The 20,368-nt window shown below is 36.0% G+C and overlaps 2 protein-coding genes across 3 annotated transcripts; one reads left to right on the forward strand and one right to left on the reverse strand.

Moving 5' to 3' along the window:
- Nucleotides 1-857: 857 nt before the first annotated feature.
- Nucleotides 858-6,741, reverse strand: tcp11l1 (t-complex 11, testis-specific-like 1). Of its 2 annotated transcripts, none has more exons than XM_084095919.1 (10): nucleotides 6,598-6,741; nucleotides 6,032-6,182; nucleotides 5,816-5,948; nucleotides 5,483-5,603; nucleotides 3,936-4,156; nucleotides 3,720-3,856; nucleotides 3,438-3,601; nucleotides 2,302-2,483; nucleotides 1,973-2,145; nucleotides 858-1,886 (listed from the first exon to the last, which is right to left on the reverse strand). In XM_084095919.1, the coding sequence occupies exons 2-10, from the start codon at nucleotides 6,177-6,179 to the stop codon at nucleotides 1,669-1,671; spliced, it is 1,497 nt and encodes a 498-aa protein (XP_083952045.1). In that variant the 5' UTR covers nucleotides 6,180-6,182; nucleotides 6,598-6,741; the 3' UTR covers nucleotides 858-1,668. The 2 variants fall into 2 exon arrangements, with proteins under 2 accessions (XP_083952045.1, XP_083952044.1); XM_084095918.1 differs by having other exon boundaries at nucleotides 6,032-6,185; nucleotides 6,598-6,737.
- Nucleotides 6,742-9,016: 2,275 nt separating this feature from the next.
- Nucleotides 9,017-18,937, forward strand: ccdc73 (coiled-coil domain containing 73). The gene is made up of 18 exons (XM_084095223.1): nucleotides 9,017-9,066; nucleotides 9,163-9,300; nucleotides 11,206-11,277; nucleotides 11,412-11,483; nucleotides 11,564-11,599; nucleotides 11,759-11,833; nucleotides 12,784-12,822; nucleotides 13,290-13,425; nucleotides 13,779-13,858; nucleotides 13,943-14,071; nucleotides 14,144-14,203; nucleotides 14,778-14,882; nucleotides 15,524-15,634; nucleotides 15,800-15,940; nucleotides 16,108-16,261; nucleotides 16,442-17,725; nucleotides 17,816-17,934; nucleotides 18,597-18,937. The coding sequence occupies exons 1-18, from the start codon at nucleotides 9,025-9,027 to the stop codon at nucleotides 18,861-18,863; spliced, it is 3,060 nt and encodes a 1,019-aa protein (XP_083951349.1). The 5' UTR covers nucleotides 9,017-9,024; the 3' UTR covers nucleotides 18,864-18,937.
- Nucleotides 18,938-20,368: the final 1,431 nt, after the last annotated feature.

The raw sequence follows: 20,368 nt of genomic DNA on the forward strand, positions 1-20,368 counted from the left end.
TGAAATGAAAACGTTCAATTTAACTTAAAACTGCTAAAAATGAATCTAATAGTACAATACTAATTGATGATATAAACATGATATATTATAAAATAAAACAATGTAACAATAAACCTAGTAATGTAAATACAATATATAGATAAAACGAAATATTATAGCCTATGTAATATGTAGCATATATATTATATATGGAAATATTTTCTATATTTTACATAATTCAGTATTTTGATAGTATATCTTCAAGTGGTGTTTTCACATTTCATTTCATTTAAAACAGCTAACAAATAAAACTGCTGAAATACATCTAATATTTTAATAATAATTGATCATTTAAAGGTAGTGGTGGTAACACTTTACAATAGGGTCACATAAGTTAATGCATTAACTGACAATTAGCTTTACAATTGTTACAGTATTTATTAATTTTTCATCTTTGTTAACATTAGTTAATAAAAATACAACTGTTCATTGTCCAATCATGTTGTGATCCACTAAATATGAACAGATAAAACTTTTGATTTTAATAATGTATTTATAAATGTTGATTAACTACATTTATTCAATTCTTTAGAAGAATTATTTAGCGTTATTTCATGTTAACTAATGGTAACAAATGTAACCTTATTGTTAAGCGTTACCAAAATACAGTAGTCAACATTTGAAGTGAATCAAAACCTTTCATCAAAGTTATACATGAATTTTGAACAATACCCGTTCATCTTAGGACGACTTTGATGAACTTTTTTGATCCACTTCAAATGTTGACTACTGTTGTATAAAACAATGTAATAAATGAACCTTTAATATAATAAAATATCATGTGAATTAGATAAATGGTAGAAGAAAAAAACAGGAAATCCAGTCAACAATGTTTTCTACACACCTCGTATTTTTATTGACAGCCAGCATTCAGTTTCAAATAACCATTAGTAATACTGCATTAATAAGACACACCATAGAAGTTTATGAAAGTAGAACATAGAGAAGTGCAGAGGGGAATACATTTGCTTGTGAGAAGGTGTCTTCTGTAAAACATGCTCAATGTTGATAGAAACATTGTTCTTTAAAAAATAAATAAATCAGGAATTCTTTAAAAAGAACATGCTCGGTATTCCAGGTTTCTCATGACTGTCGGAACAACATGGGGATAATCTGAAGGTTCAAATGAGCATTAAAGAAAAAAATGTGCACATAAACATAGGTGGCACTTCACAAACTAAGGCACCAGTCAAATATACATCCTTTACCTCAAATGTATCCAAAACGAGCCAGAAACCTCAATAACACCTTTGCCGAAGGGTTCGGGCTACAACAGCAAATGTGTGAAAACAGCTAATCTTTTGTAAAATGCAAGTATTTTTTATATTTTGTGGCACACTAACAGTATTCACAAGGTTCTCCTCTCTTACATTTCAGTACACTATTCTATCAGTCATCAGCCACTGCCTAAAGTAATCCAAGCTTTAGGCAAATCAACTATCTTGATACATTCACAAATATTCCCTGATATACAATGCAATGAGAGGACCTTAGGAGTGCTAATTCTTAAATATCCATTAGTGCTAGCATGTGAGTAAATTAGCAAGTTTATAGACACTATAATCCATATATATAGCTACAGAATGTGAAAGCCAGGATGACTAGTGGCAAGTATTTCATGTGTTTTGTTCACACATCTAAACCTTCACTTTGTTTCAGAATGTCTTGGAGGATCTTCTGATAGAACGGAGAGTATACTAGCTTGTTGAAGGTCACCAAACGTTCCAGTTTGACGGCAGTCTCCTCTAACTCTTTGCTGATGGGCGTCAGACCTCCAGGGAGAGCTGGGGCGCTTCGGTGGGCGCTTGACTCCAGGAAGCCAAGAAGGTACGCCTGGATCCGGGAGTCTAATAGAAAAAATACAGTTTTAGATAAGACTTCACTGCTTTTTGGGTTGTCAAAGCACAAGTTCTCCATAGTGGGCTGCGCTTACCAATGACCTTGCGGATGGGGTTGTCCGCAGACTTTGCCGCTACAATTTGGCCTTTCAATGTGTTCTCTCTGTCTGAGGGAAATGGGGAAAAGCCATGCTGAGACAAGCATCCTCTGAGCTCTAAACACATTTTCTCTGCAACAGCAGCAAAGGTTTCATCCGCTTTGAAGGACCTATGAGAGAAAAGTACAACAGTTTGGCTTATATAAGTGTGAAGCATTAGCCCTACATTTTCCTTGTTGGAGGAGCCGTTTCACTTGGACATACACGTCACAATAGGGAAGAAAAGACTATCGCAACTTCCACTTCCATGCCAACCTCAAACTTACGGCGTGTGCATCTCTGCTAACAGAATCTTAATGGTTTTCTTCAGTCTTTCAATGAGTCCCGGGAGTCCAGAAATGGCCTCCCCAGCACTGTTAAACAGTATGAGCAGGATTGATGCCACCAGTGCCAGCTGCTCCAGCTCCTGTTGCATCTCCTGAAATCTGCACTGATCCAAGAGAAGAGTCTGTTCGATCGCAGGAGGGAGAAAAGGGAGGAAAAGAACAGCAACAAGTTTTGGTTTCAATGACAAATAAGAGTGTACACAATGTAGAAAGATTGTTTAAAACACATGTGCCAAATTCTTAAACATGTACATTTTGTGTTTTTGCATTAGTTTCATATCATTTTGTAAAATCATTTTTAACAAAAGTTTACATTTAATGATTTTGAAATGTCATGTGGTGTAAAAAATACATTTTCCATGCATATTGAATGCTTGCGAACATACACATTATATATATTTTTAATATATAAAATATAGAATTAATATATAAATATATATAATATGTTCAAAAGTTTGGAATTTGTGAGATTTTTTTATTTTGTTTTTGAAAGATGTCTCTTATGCTCATCAAGGCTACAAATTATTTGATCAAAAATAAAGTAAAAACAGTAATATTGTGAAATATTATTGCAAATTAAAATAACTGTTTTTAATTTTAATATAATATAAAATGTAATTTATTCCTGTGATGGCAAAGCTAAATTTTCAGCATCATTACTCCAGTCTTCAGTGTCACATGATCCTTCAGAAATAATTCTAATATTATGATTTGCTGCTCAATAAACATCTTATTATCATCAATGTTGAAAACATGTTATTTTTGTTAGGATTCTTTGATAAATAGAAATTTTGTAACATAACATTATAAATGTATTTATTGTCACTACCTTATTGTAATACATCCTTGCTGAACACAAGTATTAATTTCTTTAAAACAAAAAAAAGAAAAAAAGACCCCAGACTTTTGAGGAGTATGTATTTTGCAAGCTAAAAAGCATTTTTGTATAAATATTATGAATTATTACAATTCTCCATTATGATATCAGGACAGTTGTATGATCCAAATAGCATCCAAAAAAACTAGCATCCAAACTACAGACAAACTACTATCAGTGATCTCCAATAACACATTACCTCTGGGAAAGACTCAGCATCATGGTCCCACTTTAACAGGCGTAAATAGGCAAGATTGTGGAGTTGAGCAGAAATTGTTGTAGATGTTGCTCCACCCTCCGTTTCTCCACCGGTTGAATAATCTGATGTGTCTTGGAGCCACTTCTTCGTGAAATCCAAAGCATCTGCAAACATGAATACACAACTGAATTAAAGAGATCAGCATTTACTAAATGTAGGCTACTTATGTAAGCATAACATTCATTGAATATGTATATCATACAAGTAATTGAATTTCCTTACTGGGTTGTTTTTCAAGGAACTCGTGAAACTTCTTCCGCTCGTATTCCACCGACTGCTGTAAGAGGTGAGGTCGCAGGCTGCTCACAGCGAAGTTGGCCATGTCGATCTTCATTTTGTCTAGCACTGCAAATATTGACCTGCAGATGTGTATAAATAAACATGATTATATGATTTGGAGTCATGTGACCTTCAACTTGATCTGTTTAAGTGACTTACTTAAAAAGGGGCACGATGTCAGGGATTTTACGCAGCTGTCTGATGTCGTCATCACGGCAGGGTGCGCAAAAGGTGCCCATCATGTCAATTATAAAGCGGGCTACTTTACTGATGTCTAGAGCTTCGTTTTCCGCCTCCTGCTGGATTAATGAGAGGTCCAGAGTCTCTTCAATTTGCCCTCTCAGTCGGCTCTGTCCTGGCAACAGAAAAGACAGCAGGGTCTGGAAAAACAGGGAGACAGGGAACTAATGAACACCTTGTTGCTTAATGTTCACAGATATTTTGAGAAAGTATACAACAGTTGGTAATATATTTGCAGTCTGTCTGTTTCCCTCTGCAAACATTTGTGTAGAATTCATTGATTCGCACCATCGCGCAGAGATAAATATTAAAAAAGTATTTAGTATTAATACTGAGTACTGAGTACCCACCGGCAGAAACATAAGTCAATGCCTATGAGATATATACAGTCATGGTCAAAAGTTTACACACACCTTGCAGAATTTGCAAAATGTTAATACATTTTACAAAATAAGAGGGATCATACAAAATGCATGTTATTTTTTTATTTAATACTGTCCTAAATAAGATATTTAACATAAAATATGTTTACATATAGTCCACAAGAGTTGAATTTATAAAAATGGCCCAGTTCAAAAGTTTACATACGCTTGATTCGTAATACTGTGTCATTACCTGGATGATCCACGACTGTTTTTTGTTTTGTGACGGTTGTTCATGAATCCCTTCCTTGTTTGTCCTGAGCAGTTAAACTGCCCAATGTTCTTCAGAAAAACCCTCCAGGTCCCACAAATGATTTGGTTCTCCAGCATCTTTTGTATATTTGAACCCTTTCCAGCAGTGACTGTATGATTTTGAGATCCATCTTTTCACACTGAGGGCAATTGAGGGACTCAAATACAACTATTAAAAAAGGTGGAAAAATTCTGTAATGCTCTAGATTGTCTAGAAGCTTCCAATTTTGTTGAGCACGTGCGAATTGTAGCCTCAGTTTCCTGTTCTTATCTGATAGTGACACCGGTGTGTCTTCTGCTGCTGTTCATCTGCTTCAAAGTTTGACGTGTTGTGTGTTCAGAGATGCTCTTCTGCAGACCTCGGTTGGAACGAGTGGATATTTGAGTTACTTCGAGTTATTTGAGTGGCATCAACAAGGCATTTTCACTCACAGAACTGCCACTCACTGCATATTTTCTCTTTTTCATATTCTCACCATTCTCTGTAAATCCTAGAGATCAGCAGTTTCTGAAATACTCAGACCAGACCGTCTGGCACCAACAACCAAACCACGTTTAAAGTCACTTAAATCAACTTTCTTCCCCATTTTGATGCTCAGTTTGAACTTCAGCAGATCGTCTTGTCCATGTCTACATGCATTGAGTTGCTGCCATGTGATTGGCTGATTATATATTTGCGTTAATGAGCAGTTGAACAAGTGTCCCTAATAAAGTGGCCGGTGATTATATATATATAATTTAATGAATTTCATGTACTATATCATGATATGTAAGCCTGGATTCTTTCCTTACCTCTTTAATTTCACCAACCAGTGTGACAGCATGACTGTAAGAAGGTGGGTCCTCTTTCAGCTGTGACTCAAGGCAATCCCAGAATGCTTTGTGCATAATTTCCTTGACTTGTTTCTCCAAACTGAGTATACAGGAAAGATATGTTCAAAATGTTAAAAAACACTCTCAAAAAAATTCTCAAATCAAAGTAATGTGAATATTGAACCGCAATATGTATCCCTTTAGAATAATTGCATTGTAATGATAATGACAAATGAAAGTGCTAACATTTCAACTAGGCTATATCATTAGCACAATGAGAACACTGTGATGTTATGATAACAAGTCCATTACCTTCCCTCTTCTGGCTCATAAGGCTTGACTTGGAAAGCACTGTTCATCACTATCTCATGGGCCAGTGCCAGATTAGTGACTCCTTTGGCTGTCTCCATAAGCTCTTCCACTGAGACAAATCTGGGTGGACTGGCTGTGAGTGTTTGAATGCAATATTAACATTGTTAAAGGGTGATTTGCCACATTTTTTAAGTTAATAAACATTTCTCTCCTTACACTGTGGGGTGAGTCTGTGAGGACTGGGAGTATTTCTTCTGATCCTCTTCCGGATCATCTCTTCTGATGGTTCCACAGTGTTCTCTTTCTCATCCATGTCAATCTTGCTCTGCTCCTCTTTGGAGGACTCATCAGATTCCTTTGGCATCTTCTGCTGAAAACAAAGAAGCTGAGAAATTAAACAGATCTTTACATAGAATATAACATCAGCTGCTCTATCCAATTCCACACTAAAATGACAACACTGTTTTTTTTTCTGGCAACAGTGTGACAGCGAGCTGAGTGTGAAGTTGTTTTGTTTTTATTATAAAACAGAAGGAAAAGACTAGAATGCCTTTCAAATCAATAAACAATTGCTCTCTAGTACCCTCATCCCTCTACTAGTCACATTAAAATATTTTTCTAACATTTCTATAAACTCGCTAGTGATTTGGTTTACTGCGTTGTGACAAACAACCAGCCTGATCCCATTACTAAAAATCTCTGAGATGCAATGTCGCATCTGTCTGAGCTCTAACATCCGGTTCATTCGTCATTCACATTTATCTTTTACAGTTTAACCTTACCTGGATTCGTTAAAGCACCTAGCGCCCGCTTAAACTTTATTTTTACTAAGCTGAAATTCGCCACATATAATCAAAGTAGCAGCCCGAGCGTTTTCTTCTGGATGAATCAAATGCGTGTATTTACGGAAGTACGATTCGGAAGGTTCCTTTGTAGTTTTTGAGTTGTGATTTTGAATGGGAATAAAACTGTGTAAATGTAACATAGAACTACATTTCCCAGTAGTAACAAAAACGTCGGCCTCCCCCTAGCGCGTGTGCTTCGAACAGGGAGGATTGTATAAAAATAGTTAATTTAAATTCTTGAGTATTTTAATATCGAAGGCTATAAAATCATGATTCTGATTAAAAAATAATAAAATTCATTTTAGCTTTCGTCTAGTAATTCTACATTAAATCCAACTCAAATCAAGATATTTATATATTACATATAAACAAATTAAATACTGGGCCCTGTTCGAATATTTTGCTATATTTCGCTTTTTTTATTCTTATGCCATAAACTAAAAATATACAAATACAAAAGTTTCATCAAAAATGGTATGTACAAGTCAACGGGACAAAAGAAAGATCTGCTCTTGTGAGATTCAGTGGGAAGAGCTTTCTCCCGTCGTCACACACTGTACACTAGGTGGCAGCAAAGGCACCTTTTCTTTTACCGCCTGAATTGATGACGACACAGGTAGGGTGAAGTGATTTAAAACAATTCGGGAAAATAATTAATAAATCCGCATTATTTGCTGTTTAACATCTTTAATGATGATGTTTGAGAGGAAAGTGTACAGAAATCGCATGATTTATTAGTATTTTGTTAGATATATCGTTATCCTTGACTAAACCTCAACACCACACCAAATCCAGTCAGTGCGGCTAACATTAACGGAGTCGCCGAGGTCTGTTTAAAGTATTATTTTTTTCTTCAAAATTATGCTTAAGTTATTATGCTTATTAAACAACCATTCATTTTCGTTAACTATTTGCAGCCCTTCTCATTACGTTAACTGTTTAAGTTAGTCACTTATGAGGAGAAATAACTAATAAATAAATGTTGTGATAGTTTAGCTTGTGCTTAGCTTACCAAAACATTTGTAAAGTGCACAAATAGCAATTTAGCATTTCAAGAATATGCTATTTTTATGTTCTATAGGCATCTATTCAGACTATAACATTAATTTGCCATGGCAGCGTTAATTAAGATAGGTTATGGTGAAATGCTAGTTACCGCGGTCGAAATTAAAATGTAATTTATATGTATAAAAATATGAATACTCTTAATAAAATGACTTAAAAATCACGAAAAGCTGCTTACACTATTTGAAGTAGATCTATTTCAATTTACTATAATAAATTAAAATATAAATTTTCCCCAAACTGTGCTAACCATGGTTATTTCTTGTTTACCATGGCAGAATATTGCTTAATAACTCAGAACAATGTTATTCTGGGTTAAAAGTCTTCTCAGACATTAAATCCAGATTTCTCTCTTGTAAATTTGATCAGCTGAGGTCAAAGGTTAAATCTGACCTGCAGATTTCCACATGAAGTCTCGACCACTGCCATTCACTTTTACGCATCAGTGGTTATGTGAGTCAGTTTACAAACAGTAATATGGACATCACACCGCAGACAGGGAATTATCCCATTTTATGGATGGTGTCCTTTTAATTTTGCCTTTCATGGCTTATAAAGTTGTTTAATATCTGCTGAGGTGAATCAGCGGAGGAAGCGAATAAAGACATTGGCCCTCCAGGTCATTTGTGATAGTAGCAAATTCTAACGGGATCATTTAATTCCTGCACATGATTGATATGTCAGCAGCGACTAAATGGACGAAAGCCTTTCTTCTATTAAAACACCAGGCAGAATGAAGCCCTCCCACTTTCCAAGTCAGTCATGATGATGGCGATACAGTGGACCAAGCACAGATCAAATTAAATATCTTATATAATTCCTTCTGAATGACAGAGCCATCTGTCCATCCGGTGTTATGGCCCTGACCCCTATTAGCCTACACTCTTACCATGGCACCATTTTCACCTTGATAGGTTCGAGATGGGATTTAAAAAGCTTATTTTGATGCAATTGCATGATCTTTGTCTACAGTAGCGCTTTTTATATTCTTATGAGGCAAAATTTATGTAGTGGCAGTTGTTTTTGTCATATGCCATACTATAAAACCAATAGTTCCTGCTCTAAATTCTGATTGGATGATCCCTGTTAAGAGTGCAGTTGATTCCCAACAGAAAACGCCCTACAGTTGAGCTAAAATACTGTATTATTGGGCAGACGAAAGTTTATTTTGATCATTTTTATGTCATTTTTTATTGAACACTGGTTTATTTAACCATATTGTTGCTGTTTTAAAAAGCAAAAACACCAGATTTGATCTGTAGGTTCTGTTTAGGTGCTTAAAGTCTTTCCCCAAGTGCAATGGAGTTGAGCGTAGAGTCCGGAACAGAGCTTTTCTCCTTGGTAAGTGGAAATATTCCAAAGCAGAATGATGTGTTTTAAATTATACACAAATAAAGCTCCAAGATTTACACACACTCTTGCTGTTTTTGCCTGTAGATGGAAGATGAAGGTGCACTCTGTCAACCGAAGACCTCAAACATTGCCGTAGAGAATGATGGCCGTACCATCTCAGTGCAAGTACTGGAATTTAAAACAAGTCTCCTGGAGGCGGTTGAGGAGTTGTATATTCACAGGGTATGGTGTCTTACTTTCACCTCTGTTTTCTGATTAGATAAAATGTGTGGTCACACTTTAGTTTAGGGTCCAATTCTCACTATTAACTACGACTTTTGCTTCAGCTGTTAAGTTGAGGTATTGGGTAGGATTAAGGAATATATAGAATATGATCATGCAGAATAAGACCACAGATTAATATATGCTTTATAAGTACTAATAAACAGCCAATATCCTAGTAATATGCATGCTAATATGCAACTATTTAATAGTGAGAATTGGACCCTAAACTAAAGTGTTTCTAAATGTGTAAAACTGGAAAAGTGGCAGTTTTGCTAGATAAGACAAAGTTAGGGATGCAAGGTTGAAGGTAACAATGATGTTTATTGCATTGTTGTTGTTTTTTTAAAGGTTTTTGTTGTTGTATTACCATTAGTACCCTGCTAGGCTCAGCAATTAAAGACAATTCTTTTAATTGATTATCTAATGAGATAAAGACAAAAATAATAAAACCTCAGTGTTACCTTTGATTGGCCCCCACTGCTTCCCACCCTGTTTATTTATTTAGTTAGTTGGTATTTATCTCATTTATCTTTACTTATAATATTAATACATATTTTCTTCTTTGTTTTTATTAACATTTAAATAGTGCAATAACTATGATAGAAAGCAATGAAATAATACACTCTAAATAATATTTAAAATGACTGAGCTAACCTAACTACACTGAGTAATTTTATAAGCATCAGATCAGGTAGAAACTAATTACATAACATAATTTGCGTACAAATTATTCTCTTGGCTGGGAAATTTTCGTAATAGTCTTAACCTAGACGAGCACATACTTATTGAGCTTGTGCAATCTTAAACAAATATCATCCCTCTAAAAGGCTGCTAAATGACATCTCAGTGTATTAGGAGTCAGCCTATTAGTATCCCAATGACATCAAGGTTCTCGTGAGGAACTGAGGAATGTAATTTTGTGTGAGGAGGAGTGCCATGAGCGTTCAGAAGAACTTAAAGCGAGCAGCACTTTCTGTCCATCTGGACATAAGCCAGCAGAAGTTACACTTACATTAGAATGGGGTCATGCAGCAGGACCTGACAAATTCACATATTTGCTTGCATGACTGGTACCCTCGAGCAAAGCACTTAAAACCCGACGCTGGACATGTTTAAAGGTTGTACGAGCAAAAATAAACAATTGTATCTCTCATGTTTTACTGTTATTATGATGTTGGTGAGGAACAAAGGCATTAAATCAATGTGATCCTCAGGCATGCCATTAAACTAACACTTTGTAGTTCTCTGGTTTATAGGGCCGGGGTTAAGATGGAGGATTTCCTGCCAGACAAACGCGCTCAGCTGAATGCAGTCACTTCTTGTGTTCTTTTAAGAGAGTGCAAAGCGTGTTCCATTAAAATGACTGTATTAGCTTGGGATGTTGTCAGTCGTTTTGCCAGACACAGGAAATTCGTTCAGATGCTGAAAGCGAATTGTCCTGATGCATTACACATGTTTTTTCGCTCTCATTGTTTTATTAGATTTAATGCATCTAATCACATATGTGATCAGTCTCTGTCCTGAAAGATTAATATGACCCATCAATTTTAGTGCTCTTTTTTATTTTTTTTACCTGCAAACCACATTTATTCAATTTATTGTCCGTCTGCGAAACGTTAACAGCTTTGCAAGTAGCACACTTTATTAGGAAAATGTAAATAAACTCCTACACGCACATAAAAGCCACTATGTCGAAAACCATTGACCGAAACCTGCAGTACTGGATGACAATGATGGCTTTATATGCTAAAATCTCCTCTCTTATGTTCAGATACCTGCACATAATGTAACTATTCTTTTCTTGTGAATTTATTCATTATTGATGATGAATAAAATGGTGTTTTGTCGACATTTTGGATACAGGATGCTGAAACAAGATATGAGGAGCAGATCTGTAAACTTGTACTGGAGAAACAGGAGTTAGAATGGCAAAAGGTTTGTTAGGAATGACTTCCCAAGATTCCACTGTTAAACATTTTTAGGAACTGACTGAGCATTTATAGAAACAAAACTATTTATATTGATAAAGTTTATGTCCATATTAATGGTTTATTCTTATATTTTTGCAGGAGACCTTACAAAGTCAGAATTCTAAAATGTCAACTGAAAATTCTGAATCACTTGCTGCTGTAAAAAAACAGGTATGATATCACACTCAGTCTATGTATGCAAGATTTTATATACACACACAAATATAGAAATTATTTTGTCTAATTTAAAGTTTCAGGCCCAAATCCAAAGAATTGAGGGAGAAAAGGTTAGTTGCTTTATATTTCTATTTCAATCTGTGCTATGATTTATGTTCTTATCAATACTTTTATTTATTCTTTAACAGTTACTATTAAAAAAACTATTAAAAATACTTAATTAAAATAAATTAATCATCACTTGACTAAATATTAATGACCTCTTTAAGGGTAAAAACCAGCTGGCTGCTGAACTGAAAGACAAAGAGATCATCAGCCTCAAGGAAGAACTAAAACTGCTGCAGGTACACATAATCAATACAATAACAACACATGACAAGATCTTCTGTACCTTGCTTTAGGGACATATATCTAAAACAGTGGGAAAATCCATCTCATCGCTGACCTTTTGAGTGGGGGTCTGTGTAGGTCTATTTGGTGTTGTCAGATAAATGATGTCACATGGGTGATGTATGCTTTCTCCTACGGTTCATCACACCCTCGGTTCAACCATACGATTAGCCAATAAAGGCCCTTGTTACCCTTTTATTTGGTAATGGAAATCTGAGCAATTTGATTCGTATATAAACAGCAATTATTGTGATGTATTCTTGAACACCGCATCACTTGTCAAAGACATTTGATTTACAGAATTATGGAAGTTGTTAAAGTCCCCCTGTGGTGAAAATCAAGCTTTTAATGTTGTTTAAATGTCATGTGGTGTTTTTAATGTGCTTTAAGACAAACCATGTGCAAATTTATAAGTCAACAACATTGCTGAGTATTTCTCCTTAAAACTGCAGTGAACCAAAGACAGTCTCAAAAACACGGTTTGAAATCGCTGGTGTTTCTGACGTCACAAACTACCTTGTAAACCAGTCAACGTGTGATCGTCAGTGACTGTGAGTGGAGGCAGGGCTAATTTGCATATTCGTAGATCCGAGAGTCTATGAGTTACATGTAACTATGTAGAGTTACATTCAAGCAATTTTAAGGCATGAAGATTTAAAAAATAAATCAATTTTTTAAGGAGATTAAATTATTGACTACAGGGGGACTTTAAATTATTAACATAGTCTGAGGTAAAAAGCAATACAATTAGTATAATATTATACTAGATTATTCTAGTCTTTGCTCTTAATAATGTGCCTTTTCCTTTCATTTTTATTCATATGATTTAATATAGTATTAAAATAATAATAAAATGACAACAAAAAAAACACTGAAACCACTTTCTTTTACTACTGTCTTGCAGTTGCTCAGGTACAGTTTGGAGAAGAAATTAAGCGAGCTGGTAAGGATTTCCAATTATATAAATTGTTGACAGAGGCAAGTGGGAGTGGGAAGAATTAAAGAGGAGGAACTGAGAGGGAGAGCGGATCATCAGGAGTAACGGATAGGGAGGGCGTGACACGTGAACCGCCAGCGCCGCTGTGAAAATACCACTATTAAAATATTTTATATCAGAGCCTCGCTCTGTTTAACCTTTCAATGGCGGAGAGGGGAATCAGTTTGATACAGACAATCAAACAGTAACGGGCTGCGCTTCGCATAAAAGCCCCTCAGGCATGTTTGGAAGTTGACTCCTTATCTAGCAGAAAGGAGCACTCAGCCGAGATGTTAAACAAAGGTCTTCAAACTCTCCGATGCAGTATATATTCATGGTCTGCCCTTGCCGAGAAGAGGAACTGTTATTACTTGTACATGCGAATTGGGATATTCCTCTTCGAAGGGAGGACAATGTGTTTTTAAACTTTACAGGAGCAAAAGTTGCAGCTGCAGACACAAACGAAAGACAGCCACCTGAATCAGTTGGGAGAAGCTGAGAGGCGTTTCGCCGCCCTCTCCAGACAGTGTGCCATGGTCAAACAGGCCCATCAGAAACTTGAACAAAATGGTATGACTGTTATAACTGACAAACATCGTCCTAGTGAAACATTTAATTAAAATGAAACTTCAGTTTATGTTGAGTCACGGTTTAAACCTGATTATCTTTTGCCTTTTATCGCTATTTATGCAAAGCAATGATAGTCACTGCTAAAAACATTGGGCTTGTATGTATTCACAATCTTTCTTCATTCACTCTGGACAGATTTGATGTTAAAAAAAACTCCTTTGCTTTGCATCAGTGAATTGATTTGTCATTCTGTGGACATTAATTATTTGGCCTTTGTAGGTGAATGCTAAATGAAAGCCTGTGTAGCAATGCCAAGCTTTTTAAATCTTTTTTTTTTTTTTTTTTTTTTTTAGTTGAAGAGGCCATGCGAATTAATAAAAAACTCACATCCATCAATGAGAAACAAGAATCTACGATTAAAGCCTTAAAAGAGGTAAAAGAAAGATTTGCTTTGAAGTTAGGAGAAGTGCTCCATCACTGCATCACAAATTGTTGCCCCTTTTTACTTCACATTTAGGATCTGGCGAGACTCAACAAAGAGTTGGTTACATTCAAAGTGTCATCGGTCTGCAGACCTGGAGAGGAACATTTACAGAATGTTCTAAAAGAACAAGAGTTTCAACAACTTCAGCAGAGACTCTTTGTGGTAGAATCTCTTTACATTTGTTAATAGCAAAAGATGACACCAGGATGTTTTTAAATGTAATATTTTTTTTAGGAAACAGAACATAACAAAAAACTGAGAAATGAGACCGCCACAGAGAGGGCAGAGAAGCAGGTAAGCCCCTCAGAAAAAAATCTGGACCTTTTTGTGTGCTTTTTTGTTTTGTTTGTTTACAATCGCTAGGACACATTTCTTGATACTTGGGTCACTTTTTCAAAACTCTTCACATAGTGAGCACAAAAGCAGTCTCTGTGGGCTAAACTGTGGATCATTTATCATTGCTTTGGTACAAAATGCATTTAATGACTTCTTTCAATATACTTGATTTGAGACATGTATGAAGTGTTTTGGTAGTTTCAGTGCATTTTGAATGTGAAATGAATTGCTTTGCCAAGATAAAAGTTGGTTTGGAGAACTGTGAAGAGTCTTGAAAAAGTGCCGTATGTGTGTGTGCGTGTGTGTGGTGCTTGTAAACCCTACGTTATGGGGACATTTTTGGTCCACATGAGAAAAACAGCTTACAAATCATACACAATATTTTTTGAAAATGAAAAAATGCAGCCAGTTTTCTATGATGGGTAGGGTTAGGGGATAGAATATACAGTTTGTACAGTATAAAAATCATTATGTCTATGGAAAGTCCCCATAAAATGTTTAAACCCAATGTGTGTGTGTGTGTGTGTGTCAGGAGGTATTGAGATCCCTCCAGCACAATCAGAGATTGCTGCAGACACAGACAGAAGCTCTGTGCCGAGCAGAGCAGGAGCTCTGCAGACTCCATGTGGAATATCAGGTCAGGCTTCCCAAACCCAACTCCACCTGCAAAATCACCTTCAGCTTAGATAACACAAAAATCTGCAACTATTTTTAAATGTTTTTATTTTTATTTTTTTGTACAAATTATAGTTTTTTTCCCCCTGTAGACACCGACATTTTTTGTACTATCTGTATTTACACACTACATTTTTTTTTTTTAATTATCATTAACATTTCATTTAATAATAAAATAAATAACTGTATCCAGTAGATAAACACATCTAGTATACACAAAATAAAAATGCAAAATCTGATTAATCTGAAAATGATAATCTTAATAAGGTATAAATATGCAGAAGTAAACAATGGTCACCTAGTACTCATAAACTTGATTGAGTGAACTGAAAATCACTTTTGCACATTAACAACACACAAAGTGCAACTCAATAATAGTAAGTGTGTTTAATGACCGTTTACAGCCTCCTTCTCTTTTATTCCCTCCATTCCTCTATTTAATTCACTTAGTCATTCACTGATTAAAACCATTATTAACATGACAAAAGCCAACTGATTTGTATTGGCCTCTCCATCTGTTTGGAATTTTCTGTCCAGGTTAAATAAACACATAAAAATTTATTATTGCATTAAAAATTTTCTGGGTGATTAATTTCATTGCAGATCCTTAAAACAGAACATGAATTGAACCAAGAGAGGACTAAAGAAAGAGACAACAGCATTGCTCGTCTGAGAGATGAATACCAAAATTCTAAACTAACTTGGAAAAAAGAGGTGATGGCAAGTTCTACAAATCATCACTGTTCTGCTAAAGAAAGAACTGTGATTTCTTTTTTGAAAACCATTTGTTGTTGTTGTTAAATTTATATATACATTTTTTTATAATTTTTTTTAAAAAATGGAATGGAATAAAGAAAATGAATATTGGTGTTCTCACAGATTTTGCAATTGCAAATGTCAACGGAGACTAATCAAGAAGAGTTGAAAGTGGTAAAACAGGCATATAATCAACTCCAGGAACAGCACAAAGCGCTGTCTATTTCTGCAGTCCATAAGGTCAAAGACCTTCATAACTCTGAGGTGGGATGATTACATATAAATTCAGAACCAGTGATTGTTTAATAAGCATGTAGATTAGGTATTGTACATGGATAAATAGGTCTAAACCTCAACATTTTTGAAGAGGCATTTGACAATATTTGTGTTTAATGATTGAATTATAATCTGACTGTGATCTTTTATTACAGATTGCCCTAAAAGATCAAGAAAATTCTCTTGGTACAACATCTAACGAGATTAACCTTGTGAAGGAGAGCAGTCTCCATAAAGATCTTGAGGACAGTCTTATTAGTCCTCATGATAACCGTGAACCAAGAAGTCACCCTGATAAAGACATACCAGGTAAGAAAGAATGCAAAGTTGTCTTCTCCAGCCAAGCTTGGCGCCACTATAACTAATAGTTTTATACAGAATGATGTGAAGTGCAGGGAGGTGGTTACTGGAGTCTCTTTATCAAGAAAGCTTACATGTACTTCTCATTTTTCTCTCATAATGATGCATGCATTTAATTTCCTTACACAGATGAAAGTATTGAGTCTCAGAAGGATAGAAAAGATGGCCACTCTGATAACAACAAGGAACTTGACATTTTCATGCAGGTAGATAGAATAGTACCTGTACTCTCACCATCGGTTTCAACCGATGGGTCTGATAACATCTCAAGACCTGAGGACGTTAATCTCAAGACGAATCAACTGTCAAAGTTGTGTGATGAAACAAAAACGGGTGTCAGTGAAAGTGAGCCAGTCTGCAATACAGTTGATAAAGGATGCCCCTCAAACCCAGCCCAAAGTGACACAGACAGTCCTCTCGCTGAGCTATCAGGGCCTGAAACCAGGTCTGTTTATGGCGTAGACGGAGACCCTCTGGCTTTGGAACCGAAAGATAGACCGCTGGAGCAGAATCTGTGTATTTCTGAAGTGACTGAATCCCAGACATCAGATAAACACATGGACAGCCAGGGATATGCTACATCTCTGTCTAAAGAATACAAAGACCACCAGACTGCCATACCTGAATTTATCCACAGTGTTTCACAAAAGGAAAGTCAAACAACTGCAGAGAGACTTTCAGAAGAAAAAACTGCAAATTCAAATACTCAAGACACAGTTGTCTTTTACGACAAAACGAACATTACAGAAGGTTTGATTGTCGCCCAGCCAAGTCTATGCCACAAACCTGTATATGAGGAGCCTGAAACCACTTTTGATAGTGCAAGTGCCACAACATCTTTAGATACACACCTTGATGAGTCCAAAGATCAGTTCTCACCAACTGAATTGATCTGTGAACCTTTGCAAAGCCGGGTTTCCCAAGCTGATGACTCGACTGAAACAAGCCTCTATAATGTGGTCAGTGAAGTGGAATCTAAACAGTTTCCTCTTGTTGATCAGACCACTTCAGTGACTGCAACTGACACAGTGGAGGTCATATCAGAAAATAATGCTCAAAAAGAGGATGGGACTTGTCTTTCGCAACCATTGAAAGCGCAACATATTGAACTGGGTGTTTCTTCTGAAGAAGCCAAGATCACAAACCCTGACCAAGATGCTTCTTCTCCTGGGTCTACATCAGCAAATGACCAATCAGATGTTGACCAGGAGAGCATTTCAATGGGAGATACTTCAAACCATTCTGGAAATAGTATATATCAGTCGTCCTTTGCATGGGAGACTTTCATAAAAGGGAAAAAGAAGCCACATCCAACATCAACCTCAAGAACTGAGCCATGGTCCTCTGGATTTCAAGAGCTTGTTTCTCCATTATGTGCTCCCCTTTTTCTGAAGGATAAATTGGCAAAAAGAGGCATGTCTTGTAATGTTAATAGAGTATGTTCAATAATAAGAATCAATATCTGACCACAATAAATGTAAAATTCAAATCCCATTTTCACAGCCGTAATGAAGACACCTGAAAGATTGGAAACTCCAAGCAATCGTCCCCACCAAAAGAACGACTGTCAAGGAGAGTGGAATGCAATCAGGCAGTCTTTTTCTCAAATGTTACTGGAGAAAGTAAGTTTACAAACACAGGCCAGTGAAGAATCTAGTGAGTTAACGCTGTAGAACACGCTGAGTGCCCAAAGACAACTTCCATTCCCAGAAGTATTTCAGCAGGGTGAAATGGCAGCATTTTTCTCAATTAAATGTTGATTGAAAACAGCAGGACAAAAGTCTGCGAGTATAAATCACAGAAATGAAGCCCAACTCCAAAGGGAGCTAAGATGCTAATAGGGAATAAACCAGAGATCGTTTTGCAGTCTGTTGTTTTCAGTAACATGGTTATCTGGTTTCAACTATGTTTTAATGAAATCAATCAAAATGGATGTTTTTACTTTTTTACATGTTTTTTACAAATGGAGTTTTGCCTCCATGAGTTGCGAAGCAAAATAAAGTTTTGAAGTATATATTTTAAATAAAATAAGAAATACATAAAATACATGCAAACACTATATGAGAACATCAGTAATTTTTAAACTATTTAAATGTATTAATTTATGTAAGTTTGAGACACACTCAATGTGCTCGTTTCTCTTTTTTTTTTTCTTAAAAAACTTAACATGATGGTAGTAGACCAAATTTGGTGGATTTCACTTTTCATTGCTATTAATACGTCCATAAGAATTAAATCAAGGTAGTGTCATGGCACTTTTATGACCCACTTTATTTTCCCGCAGGAGAATCAAGTTCTTATCTCCTACAGCTCGCCCCTGAGTGGCAGTCCAGTCTCTTCTTCTGTGGGTAATGGGCTGCGACAAGACTGCACTCCTACAGTTCCTCCTCCCCAACTCCAGAGCCTGGAGAAACAGACCCGGCCTATGGCATCTAGTTCTGAAGAAAAAGAGGAACGGAAACAATCTGACATAATGGCCCAAATTGCAAAAATCGAGGAATTTATGTCATCTGAAGGTTTAACGCCTCAAAAAAGACGCAAAATTGATTGATATGGATTAGAAAGGAATACGTTGGTAATGTTGCTGTTGTATTCAAATGTTTCAAATGTGTTTGCTTAGATATATTTCTTACCCTCCATCTGATTTAATACAGTAAATATGATATTTGTGTTCATTGTTAATATATTTCCAAATAATTTAACTGAATAAATGTTCATTATTACAAACATCTTTACTTTTTGCAGACTTTCTTAAAATAGTAAAGCATCATGTTAACCCATCGCTAAACAATGTAAGTGTTCCACATAAAACCTGTTAATTATGCTGCACAAGCTAATTAACACTCATTACTCCCAGGCTAGCATGCTCATTCCTCAGAGGGCATTTAATGACCAAACATTGCTAATTTACATTTGGTACACAAACTGTGGCCAACTATAACTTGGGATAATTAAAATACACAAGTAAGAAGAATCAATTAGCACATATCAAGCCAAATTAACAAATGCAAATGAGTCTGCCATTAAGTTTATGTCCTTGGTAAATAGGCTGTGGGGACCGTGTGGACACATGTTAGGGCAATAAGATGACAAAATAAAATGTGTTGCATATGGCGGCACTGGTCACAATGAAAGTGGATACTTTGGTTGATCCACATGAGCTGTTTTTAAAGCAAGGTTTTTTTTAATTATTATTTTTAAGAAAAATACGACAGATGTTGTCATCTGCAGAGCTTATTTTGTTTATTTTTTTAGCGTTAACATGGTTTATGCTATAATGCGACTTATACTAGCCCATCCGGTAATATTTAATAAGCTATATTTTAGGAAAATAAACCAGATGAGTTTCCATCTCAAATTAACATGCCTCACAAAAACAGTTCGCCTAGTACTAAAATCATCCAGCAGAAAGCAAATGCGCACCTCCTGATGAAATCGCAAGGTCCCTCAGAGGTTCACCTTAATACACTTACTCATTATTAATATGTCAAAATGTTAATGTCCTCGTAAAGAAATCTTATGCGTTTCAGCCACTGTGCCAGCAGTACTGACCCTTATCCTTAGAAGGAGTGGGCAATATGGAGAGCGTAATTTTAATACACACACTGGATTATGAAGTGGCAGTCCTTTGAAACAGTCAATTACACTTGAGCGCGGGAGGGCCCTAGTGTTAATTACTAGTCGGTTTTATATAGTGTGTAAATACAGAGCCTGCTGACATTCACATTCCATCACCATGTCCTGACTGCCACAGCAAATTAGCCTGACCCGTCTGTATGCGCACTGCTAGGCCGCTGTGTGTTTAACTTTAGAACAACATTCAGCGCAAACAAGTTCACTTCTGTTTATAGGGGTTGCTGTCGCTTCATGTTAAGGCCACTGTGCTTTGCTTAATTTCTGCACCCTGATTTAGAAATGATAAAGAATTTAATGGTGCTGGGTCAGTACCTCTTAATAATCTTCCATTTCTGAACATTCCATTGCCAGATGATGAGATAATTTCAATAATTAAATTTATAACAATTCTTGCAAATTACTACTGACAAAATGCTTAAT

This window comes from Abramis brama (genome assembly GCF_963993115.1).
Source record: "Abramis brama genome assembly, chromosome: 20".
Lineage (NCBI taxonomy): Eukaryota > Metazoa > Chordata > Actinopteri > Cypriniformes > Leuciscidae > Abramis > Abramis brama.